The 20,737-nt window shown below is 38.9% G+C and overlaps 1 protein-coding gene across 1 annotated transcript; it reads left to right on the top strand.

The window, feature by feature from the left end:
• Nucleotides 1-5,822: 5,822 nt before the first annotated feature.
• On the top strand, nt 5,823-13,946 carry MMP3 (matrix metallopeptidase 3). The gene is made up of 10 exons (XM_001098400.5): nt 5,823-6,032; nt 6,559-6,803; nt 6,896-7,044; nt 7,204-7,329; nt 9,182-9,346; nt 9,509-9,653; nt 10,518-10,651; nt 11,054-11,213; nt 12,360-12,463; nt 13,524-13,946. The coding sequence occupies exons 1-10, from the start codon at nt 5,928-5,930 to the stop codon at nt 13,622-13,624; spliced, it is 1,434 nt and encodes a 477-aa protein (XP_001098400.2). The 5' UTR covers nt 5,823-5,927; the 3' UTR covers nt 13,625-13,946.
• Nucleotides 13,947-20,737: the final 6,791 nt, after the last annotated feature.

Below are 20,737 nucleotides of genomic sequence, written 5' to 3'. Positions count from 1 at the left end.
TCACGTGCAGAAATTACCTGTGCCTAATTCCTTTTCTTTCTTTTTTTTTTAGATGGCTTTATGTTGCCTAATCCCTTTTCTATTCTAATTCTCCTTCCAACTAGAATGTTTGAAAGTTTCTATTACAAATAGGCATAAAAATCAGAATACATAGTCTGATTTCAACTATAAAAAGCTATGTGATACGAAAAAGTGCTCAACATCATTGATTATCAGAGAAATGCAAATCAAAACTACAATGAGATATCATGTTACCCTAGTAAAAATGACTTTTCTTCCAAAAAAAAAAAAACAGGCAATAACAAATTCTGGCAAGGATGTGGAGAAACAGGAACTCTTGTACTCTCTTGGTGAGGATGTAAATTAGTACAACCACCACGGAGAACAATATGGAAATTTCTTGAAAAACTAAAAATAGACCTACTATATAATCCAGAAATACCACTACTGAATATTTATCTAAAGGAAATGAAATCAACATGTCAAAGAGATATCTACACTTCCATGTTGACTGCAGCACTATTCACAATAGCCAAGAATTGGAAGCAACCTGTGTCCATCAACAGATGAATTGATAAAGAAAATATAGTACATATACACAGTAGAGTTCCATTCGACCATGAAAAAGAATGAGATCTGTCATTTGAAACAACATTGATGGAATTGGAGGACATTACATTAAGTGAAATAAGCAAAGCACAGAAAGACAAACTTCACGTTTTCACTTATTTGTGGGAGCTAAAAATTAAAACAGTTAAACTCATGGAGATAGAGAGTAGAATGATGGTTACCAGTGGCTGGGAAGGGCAGTTGGGGGTGGTGGGAGTGGGTATGGATAATGAACACAAAAATACAGTTAGAATAAGTATTATCTAGTATTTGATAGCACAACAGGGTGACTACAGTCAACAGTAATTATAGTACATTTTAAAATAACTAAAATAATAAATTAGAATGTTTGTAACACAAAGAAATGATCGATGCTGGAGGTGATGAATACCCCCATTTACCCCAATGTGATTGCTACACATTGCATACCAGTATCGAAATATTTTATTGCTAGGCATGGTGGCTCATGTCTGTAATCCTAGCACTTTGGGGGCCAAGGTGGGCAAATCACTCAAGCCCAGGAATTCGAGACCAGTCTGAGCAACATGGCCCTATAATTCAGATGGAATAAGTTGCCTTATTAGTACTTCTGTCCAGCTAGTGAAATTCAAAATTGTGGAAAATGTAGATGAAATTTTATAAGCTCCCATGATCAGCATGATGTGAAAAAGAATACACAGGCATAAAAAAAATTAGAGGAAGTACATAGTTAATAGTGTTAGTAGTGTTTTCTCTTTGGGTCAAGACTATAAATGATTTATTTTCTTCTTTGTACTTTTTATATATTCTAAATTTTATATAATAAACATTTAACATTTTATTTAAGTATGTAAAATGTATTTAAAATGTTTTGTAGAAACTAGTGTATTAGTTTGTTTTCACACTGCTGATAAAGACATCCTAGAGACTGGGAAGAAAAAGAGGTTTAATATGGACTTACAGTTCCATGTGGCTGGGAAAGCCTTGCAATCATGGCAGAAGGTAAGGAAGAGCAAGTCATGTCTTACATGGAAGGCAGCAGGCAAAAAAAGCGCTTGTGCAGGGAAACTACCTTATTTTAAACCATCAGATCTCATGAGACTCATTCACTATCATGGGAACAGCACAGTGAAGACCCACCCCCATAATTCAATCATCCTCCACCAGGTTCTTCCCACAATATATGGGAATTGTTGGAGTTAAAATTCAAGGTGAGATTTGGTTGGGGACACAGCCAGACCATATCACATGGCTTTCCACCAACAGTGGAATAAACTCTAAGCACCTTAGCTACAGACTAATAGTTTTCTATGACTGGACACCAACCTATCTTTTCACAACTTTGTTTTTTATTTTTCATTATTACCCTTCACATACCTTTTATTTCAATAAAAAGTAACTCTTTGACATTTTCCATATAGACTCTTTCTTGACTCTGCATACTTGTATACTCTGTTACTGAATTTTCCTCCATTTCCACACTTGTTCTTAGCCAAAAGGCCAAGAAGCAATTTCTCCTCCATTTCCAGATCATTCCAGGCTCACTTTATCTGCTACTTTATCTATGAGTTTTTTCTAAAGGAAACACCTAAAGTAAGCAAGCACCTTCTGCTTAATTCCTGTACAACTTTTTCCTTTTTTTTTTTTTTTTTTTGAGACAGGGTCTTGCTCTCTTGCCCAGGTTGGAGTGCAGTGGTGCCATCACAGCTCACTTCCAGGGCTCAAGTGAGCCTCCTGCCTCAGTTTCCCAAATAGCTGAGGCTACAGGTGTGCACTACAAGTGGCTATTTTCATTTTTTTGTGCAGCTGAGGTCTCCCTATGTTGTCTAGACGGGTCTTGAACTTCTGGGCTCAAGCAATCCTCCTATCTCAGCCTCCTAAAGTGCTGGTATTATAGGCAGGAGCCACCACACCAGACCTATTTCTTATAGAATTAATTATATAGGGGATTCTCTCCTTGGCTAGGTTATATTCCCTCCCTCCCTCCGTCCTTCCCTCCCTCCATCCCTGCTTCGTTTGCTCCTCCCTCTTTCCTTCCTTCCTTCCTTCCTTCCTTCCTTCCTTCCTTCCTCTCGCTCCTTCCCTTTCTTCCTTTCTTCTTTCTTTCCTGCTTTTAAATAGCTAATTTGGTCAGGTTTTTTTCTGTTTTATTAAAATTTTCTAAATTTTATCTTCAAATCTACACTCTAAGTTTGGGTATTCTGGAGCCCTTGAGACTCACACACTTGATAAATGAATGTATAGTTGAAATAATGTTTATATCAGTTATCAGCTAGAAGTCTCAAGGATCCTGCACAATCATGTCTGATTAGTCATGGAGAAGTGTGACAAATAGGAAGACAAATGTGAAAAGTTATGAGATAGAATGTTACCTGGATTCACTGCCAGTTTTTAAATCCAAGGATTAGATTGAACGTAAATTTAATTCTAAGCCTCTGATCCCTGGGAGTTCAGATTTATAAAACTAGCCATTATCTGACCCTTGTATTTATTTAATCATATAACAAATGATTGTTCTGTGGAACAGTCATTTTCATTTCTTGCTGGAAATGCCCACTTTTTTTCCTCCTGGTATTCAGTTCCTCCCTCTACACCTGGAGTGTTTGCTCTCCTCCTCCCCTCACTTCCTCTTCCTCCCCCCTTCTCTTCTCCCTCCTTCTCCCTCCCTTCCTTCTTACACTCAGTTGCTCTTTAATTTTACCTATTCCTTCTTATTACTCCATTGGTTTTTAAAACGTACTCTACAAAATGCAATTTGACTGTCTCATGCACGGTTAGAAAACTCCTGGTTCTACAAGATTAGTTTGAGTGTTCTGCATACATATGAATGAGGACTTCAATTATATATTAGAGAGACTTTAGATGATAACTTGATCTTTCTTGTGGAAATACAACATTTTAAAAATTTAGTTTTTAGAATATTTAGTATATATGACATGTAGAATCTGCAAATCTAGAAACGTCTGCATGATTTGTGGATTTTCTGACTTTTAATTTACCTGTTTGACATTTGCTGTGAGCCTTTCAGTCATAACTAATATATTATTTAGTTCTCTAAGTAATTTTTGGTTACCTACTACATATCAGATACCATGCTAAGTATTAGGAATACAGAATCAAATGAGGCATGGTCCATACCCTCAAGTAGCTTACATTAGAATGAGAGAGACAGATAAACCATTTCACTACAGTGCAGTGTGGAAAATACAGTAGCAGAGGCAGGTACAAGGTACCATTGAACAATAATTAATGACTCTTCCTGGGACTTGGGAAGTATCTTCCAGGGATGTCACTGAAGCTGTTTTAAAATATGGCAAACTTTTGTATTTAGTTCAGTAACAGCACAGCCCATTTTGCCAATCACATCTTAACAGTTGGAAAAGCAAACATATTATCTATCAGGCTTTCTTCTAAACTTTAAATATGTTTTATGTAAGTTATAACTCCAGAGAAAATTTACAAAGGATACACCTTAATCTAGAAGGAATTAGAGCTGCCACAGCTCCTATGCTTTTAACCTCTCAGTATTTTATCTGTTGGCCTCCACTGTTTCTTCCTGGAATTCACATCACTACCACCACTCTGTTCTCCTTGTCCTTATGTCAGTGTGGCCAAATACTTTCCCTTTATCTCAATCAGGACAAGACACGTTTTTTGTTGTTGTTGTTGTTTTTTCCCCCTCAAAGGAATAGAGAACCATAGAATATTAGTCTTAAAATGTCTTTAGGCCAGGTGCAGTGACCCATGTCTGTAATCCTAGCACTTTGAGAGATTGAGGCAGGAGAATCACTTGAGTCCAGAGTTCAAAACCAGACTGGGCAACATAGTGAGACCTCTGTCTCTATTTTTCAAATAAAATTTGAAAAATCTTTAGACAGAATATAGTCTAAAAATGAAGGCTTAAGTGTGATGTATAGCCCCCTCCCAAGTAGGGTATCACCTGTGTGGGCATCTTCAGACGTAGGGATCTTAATACCACAGAGAAATCCCTTTAAATTTGTTGGGTAAAATCTCTCCAATGTTTATTAAGAAATACACAAAAAATAAAGCAAAGAAGAAAATGCAAAAGAGATGTAAATGAGAGAAAGAAAAAATGGGCACTTATTAAAGGTCTAATAAGTGCACATTTGTATCCATCATTCTACTGAGTTCTTACTCCTAAGATGCTCTTCCCTTTAGCAAACTAATAAGCAAGTCAGCAAAGAAAGAAAGAACAAACAAAATGTAGTGATCAGGGACACGTCGGGGAGATGGATGGTGGCAGGTGGCCAAAGGACCACGAAAGTTTTACAGAATGTCTTCCTCTGAATATGTTGAGTCTTGCATTCAAGCATTTATTATACACCAATAATGTGAGCAACATTTTACTTGACAAAGAAACAGAAAAGAAAGAAAGGAAGAAAACAGAAGAGCACGAGGAAAGAATTTAGAATGGATTCTGTTCTTCAACTTCAAAGCATCTGCTAATTTGAATTTAGGGAGGAGGGGAAAAGATTGAAAGAGAATAAGACACGTGTAGAAGACAAGGACAGAGAGAATTTCAGTCCAGTGAGCAATGTAACTCATTTCAATTCTACAACTATTTATGGAGCAGCTACATGGGCCCATCACCCTTTAATAAATTGAGTACAGAATTAAAACCACCCAAAGGGAATATACTTCCTTCTTTTTCACAGACCCTCTTTGTTCTATTCTGCCCATGAGGTTTTCCTCCTCAAGAACCAGCAAATCCAGTCACAATCAATAACAGCCATTACAAATCAGTTTCAAAAAAATAAATCACCCCTTCTAAATTTCTTCTAGATATTATCTTCTATGTTTTGAGTATAACCGTATATAGTATAGACTATAGCTATATATGTACACTTTCCACTTACATCTTTTCTTTGCTTTTATAATGTCTTTCTTAAAACTCCTTTTAGAAGTTCTGCACAATTCTGACTTTTACCAAGTCAGCCTACTTCTTCTCTCAAAAACACAAACATAAATTGTCTAGAGAACTCCAGTCAATTTTTCCAGAGGGGAAAAAAAAAATGCTTCAGTTTTCTCCTCTACCAAGACAGGAAGCACTTCCTGGAGATTAATCATTATGTTGCCTTGCAAAATTGGGAAGGTTAAGAGAAATTAGTAAAGTAGGTTGTATCATCCTACTTGGAATTTGGAATTTTTGGAAATGGTCCTGCTGCCATTTGGATGAAAGCAAGGATGAGTCAAGCTGCGGATGATCCAAATAAACACTGTCACTCTTTAAAAGCTGGGCTCCCGAGGGTGGACCTGCACAGAGGCAGGCAAGAAAGCAAGGCATAGAGACAACATAGAGCTAAGTAAAGCCAGTGGAAATGAAGAGTCTTCCAATCCTACTGTTGCTGTGTGTGGCAGTTTGCTCAGCCTATCCGTTGGATGGAGCTGCAAGGGATGAGGACACCAGCATGAACTTTGTTCAGGTAATTAACACTAACTGACCTGGCCAGGTGGGGAACTTCCACAGTAAGCTCAAACCATTCTGTGTGTCTTAAAACCCACATAGAATGCTTGAGCGTACTGTGTAGGAACAGGTCAAGAATAGAGAGTTATAGAGTGTTGGAAGTGGAAAGGGTCTCATTATCACACCATTTGGGCTTCTCCTCTTATGTAGGAAGAAACAAAGGCCAGAAAGGTTAAGTGTTTTCTTAAGATCACACAACACCATACGAGTAGCAGCACTGGGGCTTAAGGCACATGAATAACAAGTGGAGAGTGGATGAACCATATCTTACTTTGGAACATCTTCAGTTTTTTTTAAATGCAACGTAATTTTAGCTAAATATTTATGTTGCTAGTATCGTATTTTAAAACTTGGTATTATTTCAGCAAACTAGAGAAATACTCCAAATAGCTTAAGAAAAGTGAGCAACTGCAAAAACTTACTATAAATAGAGAGTTATAGTAAAATTTGTAAGAATGACCTAAAAACTATACTTATTCTGTTAGCAATATCTAGAAAACTACTATGACCTTGAAAAAGATGTGAAACAGTTTGTTAGAAGAAAGGACAGTGGTCCTGTTGTTAAAAAAATCCGAGAAATGCAGAAGTTCCTTGGGTTGGAGGTGACGGGGAAGCTGGACTCTGACACTCTGGAGGTGATGCGCAAGCCCAGGTGTGGAGTTCCTGACGTTGGTCACTTCACAACATTTCCTGGCATCCCGAAGTGGAGGAAAACCCACCTTACATACAGGTAATGGTTTAGAGAGGTTTTCACATGAGATTAGAATTTTATAAACTATGTTATAGGAGAAAATAGTATCCTCTTCAATTTTTCTCCTACAGGATTGTGAATTATACACGAGATTTGCCAAAAGATGCTATTGATTCTGCCATTGAGAAAGCTGTGAAAGTCTGGGAAGAGGTGACTCCACTCACATTCTCCAGGCTGTATGAAGGAGAGGCTGATATAATGATCTCTTTCGCAGTCAGAGGTACAAAAAAAAAAAAAAAAAATCAGAACAAAACAAAACACAAAACAAAGCAAAACCAAACAAAAATGTATCCATTCATCTATCTGTTGTTATTATACTGGAAAAGGCCCAAAAGGGATCCTCATTACCTATCTTTCCAATAATTTTTTTTCCTACTAGAACATGGAGACTTTTACCCCTTTGATGGACCTGGAAATGTTTTGGCTCATGCCTATGCCCCTGGGCCAGGGATTAATGGAGATGCTCACTTTGATGATGATGAACAATGGACAAAAGATACAACAGGTTAGTTACACATCTCTCAGAATGATTTTGGCATTAATTTTTTTATATGTAGAAATCTCTTAATAACCAAGAAAGCTCAAGAAATGAGATGTTCTGGATTTTCCAGTGGATCAGAGATCAGCAGAATATATTTTTGTTTTAATTATTATTGAAAATATTTTCAGATGCTTTAACAGTTTTCCTACATTGGTAAGCACAATATAGGAAATATCATTAAGTATTTCTTTAATGACTGTGGATCTTTGTGATCTAGGGGTAACCATTATTAAGAAAAATTTATCCTATCGAAATGCAAACATTCAAGGGATAGCATATTGCACTGAATCTACACTAAAATGTGCTCTTGATGTTGCTTATGTAATTTCCTCCATTTACTTCTTTACTCTTCAAACCAGAAATCAGAATTAAATTTCAGAAACTGAGATTCTTTTTTTTTTTTTTCCTGGCTGAGGCATTATTTTAGTACTTTTAGGTTAAAAGAATTTTTACGGGCTTGTTCTGAAGGAAAAGACTAACTCCCAAATACAAAGTTCAAACTGTTTAGGTAGAAGAATGTTTCTCAGTTCATAACTGTATATTTTGGGGAATGACATCCAAAGTTTTCAAAAAAACCAGCTAAAACAATTAACACTGCTTCTAAAAACATAGAAAAACAATACTATGTCTGAGGTTTAGCTGGGATTTACAATGAAAATGTAAACCTCTGTAGGACGTACAAATGTGAGTTTAGTCCTGGATAAAATTCTTGATTTGGTTGAGTTAACGAATTCTTGTAAAGAAATCTTCCTGCAAACTCTCAAATGAGATTGTTCCTAGCATTACAAGTTATACAAGTAATACTAGCAAAAGTAATGTAGATTTACTTACCGTATTGATCATAATTACCCAGTGCCTCCCAATTTTAGCATTATGGATGTCTTTAAAAATATGAAGGAAGACTGGGCACGGTGGCTCACACCTGTAATTCCAGCACTTTGGGAGGCCGAGGTGGGTGGATCACGAGGTCAGGAGATGGAGACCATCCTGGCTAACACAGTGAAACCCCATCTCCACTAAAAATACAAAAAATTAGCCGGGCGTGTTGACGGGCGCCTGTAGTCCCACCAACTCAGGAGGCTGAGGCAGAAGAATGGCGTGAACCCGGGAGGCGGAGCTTGCAGTGACCCGAGATGGCGCCCCTGCACTCCAGCCTGGAGTGCAGACTCTGTCTCAAAACAAAAAAAAAAAAAAAAAAAAAAAAAGAAGGAAAAAATTTTGAATAAAACCAGTGTTTATGTATTCTTATGTATTCTAAATCTGTTTTGTGACAAATGTTAGACATGAGTGGGCGTACTGTGTTTTAAACCAATTTTGCAAATTCTATGACATCTATCATTATTCATGTTTTTAGTCTCAATATGTACTTCATGATGATGAGACTGAGACATTATGAATTAAGATGAATATAGTTTCCTTTAACTGAGACTACAAATGGCAAATGTAAATATATTAAAACAGTGTTTAGCTTTGCATTGACAAATGAAGGTAAATATTTGATATGCTAAACAAATGGGTTCATTCCATTCCTGAGTACAAGAAAAGGGACCTGTTTCTTCTGGAGTTAATATGCTTGTGAGGCTGGGGGTGGGTTCCGGGGGATCAATCTCAAAGATTGATTTCAGGTATGAGTTTTAAAATACACTTAGCTTTCCATTAAGTGTGTAATTAGTCAATTGTTTGGTTAACCAACAAACAAGGTGTAAAAAGCCCTGTGTGGTTCCAAGAAGCAAAAACCAGTACAATGCACAGCAGACCTGTGTAATGTACGTGTATTTAAAAAATAAGTAACTATTGTTTTTGATTTCTTAAATAGGGGTCAATTTATTCCTCGTTGCTGCTCATGAACTTGGCCATTCCCTGGGTCTCTTTCACTCAGCCAACACTGAAGCTTTGATGTACCCACTCTACCACTCACTCACAGACCTGACTCGGTTCCGCCTGTCTCAAGATGATATAAATGGCATTCAGTCCCTCTATGGTGAGTGACGCTGGGAAAATTAGCCATTGTGGTTTTGCAACGATGGTCTTCAGAAGAGCTGTCAAATGCTACATTTAGCTGAAAGCACCGTGAGAATGTTTGGAAAGCACACAAACGGGCATATATTGAAACGTATCACATTTCCCCTAATGTTCCCTTTAGGACCTCCCCCTGGATCCCCTGAGACCCCCCTGGTACCCACGGACCCTGTCCCTCCAGCACCTGGGACGCCAGCCGCGTGCGATCCTGCTTTGTCCTTTGATGCCGTCAGCACTTTGAGGGGAGAAATCCTGTTCTTTAAAGACAGGTCAGACTGAAAAATTATATTTTCCTATCATTTTAGTCTACAGTGCTTAGAAAGGAAAACACACAGAAATTTGATAGAGATTTTTAAACATTTAAAACAAAAACGTTTCTTCTGAGCTTGGCATCATTTAGATCTGGTGCTGCCTTTTCCCACATTTTCCTAAAATTGCCAGGTTCGTATTTGAAGGCTCAGGCTGATCTGGTTCCTGTCTTCTAATTGCTATTTCCAAATGTTTTAAGTTGCGGTTACTTTTCAAAAGGCATGAGTAGATCTCTAGAATAATACTTTTATTTTTACTTCCTTTAAAAATGACATCAGGATCAACATTACATTTAATCAAGTAATTTACCTACTGATGGATCAATATGCACATGACAAACATTCAAACAGCACAAATGAGAAGAAAATTAAAAACTTTAGTTCCCAGTTCCCCCTATATTCATCCAGAGTCAAGACTTTTTGTGCATCCTTCTAGAATCTTTCTATACGTATATAAGAATATATTTATACAGCACATACACGTACACACACACTGCCCAGCTTTTGGAACAGGGCATAGCATACGCACTGTTTTGCACACGTTGCAGGTAGTTAAAGCTTATGCTGGGCTAATTCATTTGCATGATAGAATAATTTTTCTTCCATAGAAGACATTCCTCTGGAAACCTATGACAGGAGACTCACTGCAGTCTTCTGAAGAAAAAGGAAAGAAATTTTCTAATGGCAATATACCTGATTTCTATCTGTCATCCAGCCTAGAAGATGAGAGAATGGGGGAAGTTGCGTGAGGCAAGATGGTGAGGAAAATATTCTAAAGGTGAAAGACTGTTTTTCAATTTACATTTCTTTTTACATATATTTTAGGCACTTTTGGCGCAAATCTCTCAGGAAGCTTGAGCCTGACTTGTATTTGATCTCTTCATTTTGGCCGTCTCTTCCTTCAGGCGTGGATGCCACATATGAAGTTACTAGCAAGGATCTTGTTTTCATTTTTAAAGGTAATTATTACATCATCATTTGTTTAACTTGCTAAAATAAACCCTCTCATAAGAAATTGAACGACACTTTCCTTTTCCCTGCTACATCAAGTACTGGCTAGTACAGTAGTCAAAGGTAATGAAGAAATAACCAGGGCTGATATGATTGCATTTATATTTTATAGATGATAAAAATAAAGACAGGAAGATAAATTACCCAGAGTTGTAAATTCTCTCATTTGACCTTGGTTTATTCATTCAGTCTGCAAATTTTTGTGAAAAGCCCACTATGAGCTGGTGACTAAATCTAAAATTTGGGCTACTTCTTTACCATGAAAATCAAAGATGCTAAAGTGTATTTCTAAAGCTAAAGGGCTTAACTGTTATAATTCAATATGACTCTGAATTATTTATATTTAACAGGAAATCAGTTCTGGGCCATCAGAGGAAATGAGGTACAAGCTGGATACCCAAAAGGCATCCACACCCTAGGTTTCCCTCCAACTGTAAGGAAAATCGATGCAGCCCTTTTTGATAAGGAAAAGAAGAAAACATACTTCTTTGTAGAGGACAAATATTGGAGGTGAGATGCAAAAGAAATGACTTTGCGTGGAGCCTAATTAGTGAAATTAGTTTCTTTTTCTAAGGAAATCCCTCACCCCAACCTTAGGCCTGCTTCTCTCTTAGTAGGAAGGATGGGACTTCAGACAACTGTGGGAAAGTTCTTATTTTAAAACAGCAGCACTTTAAGCTCTCCTGCTTTGAGTCCCAAATGCAGTTGGCTGGTGCTTCCCTTAGTGCTGTTGTCCCAACTGCCTGGAGCCCCCTCTTCTCTCCTCAACCTATTCAAATCCTGCCCATCCTTCAAGTCCTGGCTCAAGTCTTATCACCTCCATGCAGCTTTCCCTCATGGACTTTAGACCCGTTGGGAAAATGTTCTGAGAATCCAGACCACCATTTAGCATTTCCTTCCCATTGTCTTATAGTTTGGCTCACTGTCTGTCTGTGTTTGTTACTGTCTCACTGTGCGTTTGTCTTGTCTTCCTAACACTACTATGTGATATCCAAGGGCTACCTCTAACCTCACCCGTTTGTTACCTCTGCCTGATAATGATGGCACTTTTAAGAGATGATGAGCAATAGCAGTCCAGTTTATGGATACAACCCAGCACTCGCAGACAGGTTGATTCCTGGGTCATTTGCCCAGACTTTGAGACATCGAGGCCGACCATCTGATATCCAGCCAGTGGGCTAAAAACACACATACTGAGCTTTGCTTCTAATCTTAATCTCTTTTCCCGGGAGGCCACCATAGAAGACTTAGATGTGCAGGGTGGGGAGGGCAGGTATATATGGGCCAATTGTGGTAGGGAACTAAAATTGCACTTTAGATGTTGATTCAATTCACTTTATATATATGTTCACACTTTCATGTCTTTGTGACAGAAAGATGATTAAGATTCTTTCTGTCCAGGCTTAAGAAATACGATGACAAACAGCAGGTGCTACATGCAGCAGGATGCTGCCCCTGTTCTGGATGGAGATATGGCTTTAAGAACTCTTTGCAGTACGATTAAAGTCACATATTTCTACAGTCCCAAATATGCTTAGCGTTTATTTGCAGTACTTACAAAGTTTAGTAAAATTCCACATTAAACCTACCATGATCTAAGATGTTTGGTAACATGGCCTCTATGCAATGCTGAGCTGTTTCTTTTACTCGGTACAGATTTGATGAGAAGAGAAATTCCATGGAGCCAGGCTTTCCCAAGCAAATAGCTGAAGACTTTCCAGGAATTGACTCAAAGATTGATGCTGTTTTTGAAGAATTTGGTAAGAGGATACTTACTGTGTTGGCCATGGAGCACTTGAAACATCTATGATATCAGAGACAAGAGGAGCATTGAAACTTTTTAATAACAAGTGTTTTTTAAGACCAGTTCCCTCCCCAAAATTTTGATTTGCCTACATTTGTACTCATTATAGAACTACTTCACAAAATAACTTGTTTGGAACCATAAAGATAATTAACAAATCTTGCTACTTTATCTTATACATGCATATAAAACCGTGCATGTAAAATCAAAGTGCTCCAGTGTCACTTACTCACATCTCGAGCTAACATGTGAAGTCAAGCTTGAATTTCAGATTACCATGTTAGTATAAAAATCCCATCAAATGGTGTGGCCAGATTTAATATTGGTTAGCTGGCCTTCTCCTCCACCCCATCTTATTGCTGCTACTAATTCCCAGGGAGATCTTTTTCTGTCTTTCCTGAATTGTCAGTCATTGCCCATGCCGGTCATTTGCAAATACTTACCTTTCCATTGCGCAGAGTTTACTCAAGGTAAGTAAGTGGAGGCTGATGATCTTTATTGAAAGGTAACCTGATCACCATGTTTGCAGAGTGCTAAAGGGTTCTCTGGTGTTTTGAAATAGTTGCTGTGCTTCCTAGGCTGCAATGCAGGAAAAAGGGAGGAGGATTTTTGGGGAAGAAAGAAATAGGTGATTAGAGTTTCCAAGCAAGTGGAGAATTTATCTGATCAGAAGCAGAATAACCTTGTAACCTGGAACCTGGCTTTGTTGTTAGAGTGAGCTGGCATGGAGTGCTGGCTCCATCCTTCCTTGCTGAGTAACCTTGAGCAAGCATCGGAATCTGTCTAAACCTCAACTTGTTCAACCTGTAAATGGAGTTAGACATACAATCTCATAGGGTTGTTGCAGAAATAAATGAAAATAAATTCATGTAACAAGCTTGGCATAGTCCCTGACATAAAGTAAAACTCTATAAACACTTTCTATTTTTAGTTCTCTATGATTCTGAGTTTTGTATATTGTCAAATGTCTTTATTTGGAAAAAATGTCTTACTATTTCCCTTGTCTGTATTTGAAGGATTTTTTTATTTCTTCACTGGATCTTCACAATTGGAGTTTGACCCAAATGCAAAGAAAGTGACACACACTTTGAAGAGTAACAGCTGGCTTAATTGTTGAGAGAGATATGTAGAAGGGACCATATGGGAACTTTAAATGAAGCTGATAATTCTTCACCTAAGTCTCTGTGAATTGAAATGGTTTGTTTTCTCCTGCCTGTGCTGTGACTCAAGTCATACTCAAGGGAACTTGAGCGTGAACTCTGTATCTTGCCGGTCATCTTTACATTATTACAGGGCATTCAAGTGGACTGCTGCTTAGCTTGCACCTTGTCATGTGGAGTGATCTTTCCCAAGAGAAGGGGAAGCAGTCATGTGCAACAGACAAGTGACTGTATCTATGTAGACTATTTGCTTATTTAATAAAGATGATTTGTCAGTTATTTTATCTTATTGTTGTATTTGTTTGTTTCAAGGGCAAGTTGTTCTCACAATTTGGGCACATTATGGGCTGAGCATGATCAGTCAGTAGACTAGAGTCTCCACGGCTTGGGGTTCACAATGGGTTCCAGAACTGCAGAGAATCTACAACTTGCCCTCCTCATGAACCCTGCAAACGGGATGCTTATTTCTACCATCTAGACATTTGATGTGTCCTGACATACTTAAGGCAAAAAATCGAGAGGGATCGTGACATTGTAGAGCAGGCTCTAGGAAAAACTGTGAAGGGAATCCTGTACTCATAGCAAATTGCCTCATTTGCACACCTCATTTTACAGGATGAGGAAATCAAACTTGTTTTTGATCTTTTCCTTTTACTTATAAATTCCCTCAGTACAGGTCCCTCCTCTGACCTAGCAAGCAAACTTCCTCATATCTACCCTATTCACACGTTAAAATATACTTTTGTACTCATTTTGTATCTGCCTGTGCCTGGAGGTAAATGCTCATTGGCAAATGAGGATTCTAACATTCGTTTATCATCCATAACTAATGTCTCTAGCACAATGCCTGGTACATGATAAGAGCTCATTCCCTTTTTAACTTATCCATTCATCTGAAAGTAATTTACAAATCATATTCCATGTGCCAGACATTATGCTAGGTTGCAGGCATAAGAACCTGAAAATAATGGACACCGCCCCCTGCCCTCATTGAGATTATAATCCAGCAGAAGGAATCCATGCAGATAACCACAAATATAAATATGCAATTGTAAATTTCATAAGAGTTACAAAGGGAAAAAATAAAAGGAGGATCTACTTTGAACCAGACAGTTTTAGAAGAACTTTTGAGGGAATGGCATTGAAGAATGTTTTGAAAGGGAGTGTGGAGACTAAGTGGGGAGATGATGGCTTGGACCACATGGGCACACTGGAGAGTTAGGGATGAGAGTAGAATATATAGATATGAGATAGATAACAGGACTCAGTGATGGATTAGATATGCAGTTTGATAGAAAAGGAAATGTTCACAGTAATTCCTAGGTAGCTTGCTTGAGCATAAGAGCTGATGGTGATGGCATTTACTGAGATGGGGAAACACTTGGAGAGAAGAAGGTTTGTGAAAGAAGGGCAAGAGTTGGGATGAATTTTTTATGTTTGCCCATTTTTGAAATGTGTTAGAGAAATTCAAGCACCCATGAGCTAAAGGCATCTGAAATGCAAAAGAGAGGAGATATATATATATATATATGTACACATATATACATATATACACACACATATATATGAAACATATATGTATATAGAAGGTTTCAACATTGAGGTTATTCTTAAAGCCAGAAGTATAGGAAAGATCATATGCAGAGAGTTTAAGATAAAACTAATGAATAGCAACATTTGGTCAAAATTTACAGGATTTCTTTATTTTTAAAATTACCTCATTTTATTTATTTCTAATAGGTAATACCTTAGCCACAACACGAAATCCAAAAGTTAAAAGACATTATGCAATATAAACAATTTTCCTCCCACCCCTGTTTCCATGATCTAACTCCTTTTCTCAGAGGTAACCAAGCAGATCTTTCTTGAATCCTTCCAGAGCTATCTTATGCATACCAAGCATTAATATAATCTTTCAAAATAAAAATGCTACCATGCAAAGTTACACTGTCTTGCTCTTTGATTTCTTTCACTTAACAGACCTTGGCAGCTATTCCACATTAGTACACGTAGAATTGCTTTATTCAATCTTTTTTTTTTTTTTAGGTGCACCCAATACCAAGAATACAATACAAAAGGCCCAAATACAATGAAAAAACACATTTGTCCATTGTCACCAATGATAATGCTCTTTTAGCACATGCCTGCTGAATGGAATGGGGATTTAATAAAGTTCACTGCTGAAAAAAATAACCCAGTGAGTCTCACCACAGCCAACATCATTAAGCAATCTGGTTGTGAAATGAACGTTTATAATGCTTCAAACAGCTTAAACCTGAAGTTTGATACCACATCTTCATGTTTGCTCAGTTCTCCATAAGATTATCTACAGTATTTACAACCATTCAAAGGCAAACATTAAAACCACATTCATTTAAGACTCAACAATTCCCATAAATATGTACAGTTATTATGCATCAATAAAAAACAATCAAGTAATATAGCACCTCAAACTAAATGGTTAAATATATGAACTACTTATACTGACAACTAATATTTGATTTTGTGTGACTATTTAAGGTTGGTTTTTAGCAAATAATCCCTTTAAAGGCAATATTCGCCTCATTTGAGTTTTGACCCAGCAGTTCAACAATGATGAAGTCCACAGTCTTTTTTTTTTTTTTTTTTTTTTTGAGAGGGAGTCTAGCTGTGTTGCCCAGGCTGGAGTGCAGTGGCCGGATCTCAGCTCACTGCAAGTTCCGCCTCCCAGGTTCACACCATTCTCCTGCCTCAGCCTCCCGAGTAGCTGGGACTACAGGCGCCCGCCACCTCACCCGGTTAGATTTTGTATTTTTTTAGTAGAGACGGGGTTTCACCTGACCTCGTGATCCGCCCGTCTCGGCCTCCCAAAGTGCTGGGATTACAGGCCCGGCCGGAAGTCCACAGTCTTACTGGCAAAACCAGTATGTTGAAAAGTCCTCATTTAACGTCTGGATAAGTTCTTGGAAACTATGATTTTAAGCAAAGGGATGCATAAGGAAACCATTTTTCCCATAGGCTAATTGATATAAAGAAGAGCTAAATTTCTATGGCATATTTCTAAGTCACAAAAACATTACCAAACTTCTAAATAAAGACCAAAACACTTCTAAATAGTAAACACTGTAGGCCCAGCATGGTGGCTGACGCCTGTAATCTCAGCACTTTGGGAGGCCAAGACGGGCAGATCACTAGAGGTCAGGAGTTCAAGACAAGCCTGGCCAACATGGTGAAACCCTGCCTCTACTAAAGACACAAAAATTAGCAAGACATGGTGGCATATACCTGTAATCCCAGCTACTCAGGAGGCTGAGGCAGGAAAATCGCTTGAACCAGGGAGGCAGAGGCTGCAGTGAGCCGAGATCGTGCCACTGCACTCCAGCCTAGGTGACAAAGTGAGACTCCGTCTCAAAAAAAAAAAAAAAACCAAAGTAAACATTGAAATAAATGTGAGTTATGCATACATTTAAGAAAAATTAATAAAAAACAAGTAAGATAATTATTTACCCTCTTGTTCCAGGTCAGAGTGTCCAGTGGCTGGAGCCCATCCTGGCAGCTCAGGCCAGCCCTGGATAGGATTCCATTCCATCATCACAGGGCACGCTCACACCCACTCACACTCGCCAGACTGCGACCATGTGACCCTCACGTGCACAGCTGTGGGATGTGGGAGGAAACCAAGTACCCAGAGAAAATCCGCACAGACACAAGGAGAACTTGAAAACGCCCCACAGACCTCGGCCCTGACCGGAAATTGATTTTTTTTTCTCTTTGACGTCATAACTAACCCATGTTACTTGAGGACCTGCTGTTTAGAGTTTCTTTTTTTTTTTTTGGGATGGAGTCTCGCTCTGTCGCCCAGGCTGGAGTGCAGTGGCCGGATCTCAGCTCACTGCAAGCTCCGCCTCCCGGGTTTATGCCATTCTCCTGCCTCAGCCTCCCGAGTAGCTGGGACTACAGGCGCCCGCCACCTCGCCCGGCTAGTTTTTTGTATTTTTTAGTAGAGACGGGGTTTCACCGGATTAGCCAGGATGGTCTCGATCTCCTGACCTCGTGATCTGCCCATCTCGGCCTCCCAAAGTGCTGGGATTACAGGCTTGAGCGACCGGCCTAGAGTTTCTAAGTCACTATGCTCCAGGGTAAGAGTAATGCACAGTCCATTTTCCATTTTACTGGAATTTATGTTCAATTCATGATTTAAAGCCTCCAAGTTTTCATTTCTCCAAACTGTCCTAAGACATTGTTTGCCTTAGGACCTTGTTTCTCCCTCTATTTTCTTCAAACAGAAACATTTCTCAAGTATCTACATGTTCCCAAAGAGGAATTCTTCAGAGGTGGCCGCTTCTTTGGGATAGTGCAAGTCTACCAGGCCTCTGAAGCAAGAGGAATGGGGAGGGAAAGAACTGAAGTGCAAGGTTCATTGGTAAGTTTCACATTAGCCATTAGGAGCTGCGGAGTATAAGAATGCACACGTATGTTTACTGCAGCACTATTCACAATAGCAAAGACTTGGAACCAACCCAAATGTCCATCAATGATAGACTGCATTAAGAAAATGTGGCACATATACACCATGGAATACTATGCAGCCATAAAAAACGATGAGTTCATGTCATTTGTAGGAACATGGATGCAGCTGGAAACCATCATTCTCAGCAAACTATTGCAAGGACAAAAAAAAACCAAACACCACATGTTCTCACTCATAGGTGGGAATTGAACAATGAGAACACTTGGACACAGGAAGGGGAACATCACACACCGGGGCCTGCCGTGGGGTGCAGGGAGGAAGGAGGGATGGCATTAGGAGATATAGTAAATGACGAGTTTATGGGTGCAGCACACCAACATGGCACATGTGTGTGTATATATATATGTAACAAGCCTGCACGTTGTGCACATGTACCCTAGAACTTAAAGTATAATAATAAAAAAAAATGTGGCTTTTTCCTTTCCTCTCAAAAAGTCTGAGTGTTGGTGTAGAAACGAGTACTTGGCTGTCCCCCCAGGGACTTTCTAGTAGTGGGACTGTCAGGGAAACATTGACTGAGAATATGACTGGAGAGTTTACCTACCAGGTGTAAACTTCCAGGCACTCTATTCATTTTGGGCTTGTTCCAGTTTGTCTTCAGTCAGGGCCAGATCACCTTTCATTTTTAGGAAAACAAGTTGATGACTCGGTCAACCATTGTTGATCCGGCTATGCTGGGCGACTAGATTTGCTGGAGGTACTAAATTCGGGTAGGGCGCCTCGCATATCCTGCCTCTTGTCTGCTAGTCGCATCGCAAGGATGTTTTCCCCGCGCAACTCTTGCTGCTGTTGCTTTAATTTTCACTGAGGTTAAGGTCAGCGTTCTTGCCTCCAACGTTTGCGCATGTGTTTCATATTGTTTCCATTTTAGAATTCATTCATCTCAGACCATCCGTTTGAAGTCTGTTTCCCCTTTGGGGAAGAGGGTTTTTTCTTGGTCATCTTGAATTGGAAGAGTCGCCTCCCAGATGCGGCCGTGGTGACCCACCGCCAGCCCCACCAGGGAGGAAATGAGAGGGGGCAGGTCGCCAGCGGAGCCGGATTCGTTGTACCTCGCCCTGGCTCTTACCCGGAGTCTGGCGCCCCTCCGCGGCCACGGGACTCTGCGAGCTCCTGCTTATTGCACCAGCTGCGCTCAAAGGAAGAAATACGTAGCTTATTCAGTCCCCTCTTGGTGATTGAATAAATACATTTATACATTAAATAAATGCAAAAACCAAAGAAATAAAATGTTAAAATAACAAAAACATTAATTTGAAATAAGTGTAAATATTAAAAGAAAAAATTGTATAACATTTGAATATACTTATTATATTTAAAATTAAAATATATTTAAGATAAAAATAGTAAAACATAAATCAAATAAAATTGTGTGCATCAGTAGATTATTTTCAGTATTCAGTGTATCCGTAGCTTATTTTTTAATATTTTGCTATGATATCCAATGCTACAATGAATATCTTCAAGCACACTTGCATATTGGATGGAAAGTCTAATCTCCAAAGACTGAGCAGAGATAGAGGAGCTGGAAAACTATTTGTTGGATTCTCCAACATGAGGGTCACTGATGCTCTTTACAACAACAGCGTTGGTGAAGTGACAGAGCTGAATTCTGATTGAAGCTGATAGAAAAGTTAGCAAGTTAGGGTGCTTTTGGCTATAGGTAGCAGAAAATCTCAACTGATTTAGAAATAAGGAATTTTCTGGTTCATATTACTTAGAAGTACAGCACTAAGGCAGGTTTTAGTTTCGGCACGATCAGAGTTCTGGCTCCATCACTTTGCTGTTATCTTGATTCTGTCCTTGTGTCAGTTTTGCCATGAGGCTGGCTTTCCTCACGGCAGCAACACAGCTATGTTGTTTAGTGTCCAGGCAACACACCTTCTTAAATCACTACCTTCAAACGTGAAAGGATAGTTCTGAGTTTGGACTGTCCTCCTGTTTGGACCATCCCTTATCATATGGTCATCCTAGACCAATCACCATGGCAAGGAGGATCAGTCGATTTCACTGCAGTCATGTTTTTGTTATACAGTGAGGTGAAGGAAAGACATTGAGTCACCAATCTCCGTCCATCTACTACAAAGAGAAAGTGGAATGAGAGAAAGTCGAAATAACAGATGCAAATATTTCTTAGGAGACACTGTGCTGAGAAGGAGGTAGAAAATATTTTCTCTGTGCTATCAGACCTGATTCATAGTTCTTACGCATGTCTTAACTGTTAGGCTGGTGGTTGATCACAATAATGCAGAAATATAAGTTTAGAGTAATTCAGTAGCATTGTCATAATCACATAGTAAGTACATAGCCAGGATCCAATTTCATATCCTTCTAGATTCAAAGATCATGTTCTTATTTTGTCTAGGGACCCAGACAGTAAATCAGCCTGGCTGCATTATCTTTTTAGTTTTGACTCCATTCTGAACTAGGGGTTCTGCAGTGTCATACCGCATGACCACATTGGGGCTGGTTCTTCCGCAATTCTTTAGTTTAATATCCCCACAGCCCAAGGGCCAGGGTTCTTTTGAGTCTGATATCTAGACCTGCTAAGTTTCTGTGT

Source organism: Macaca mulatta, chromosome 14 (assembly GCF_049350105.2).
Source record: "Macaca mulatta isolate MMU2019108-1 chromosome 14, T2T-MMU8v2.0, whole genome shotgun sequence".
In the NCBI taxonomy this organism is placed as follows: Eukaryota; Metazoa; Chordata; class Mammalia; order Primates; family Cercopithecidae; genus Macaca; species Macaca mulatta.
Note: the sequence above shows the minus strand (reverse complement) of the source record. Positions and strands in the feature narration are given on the sequence as shown.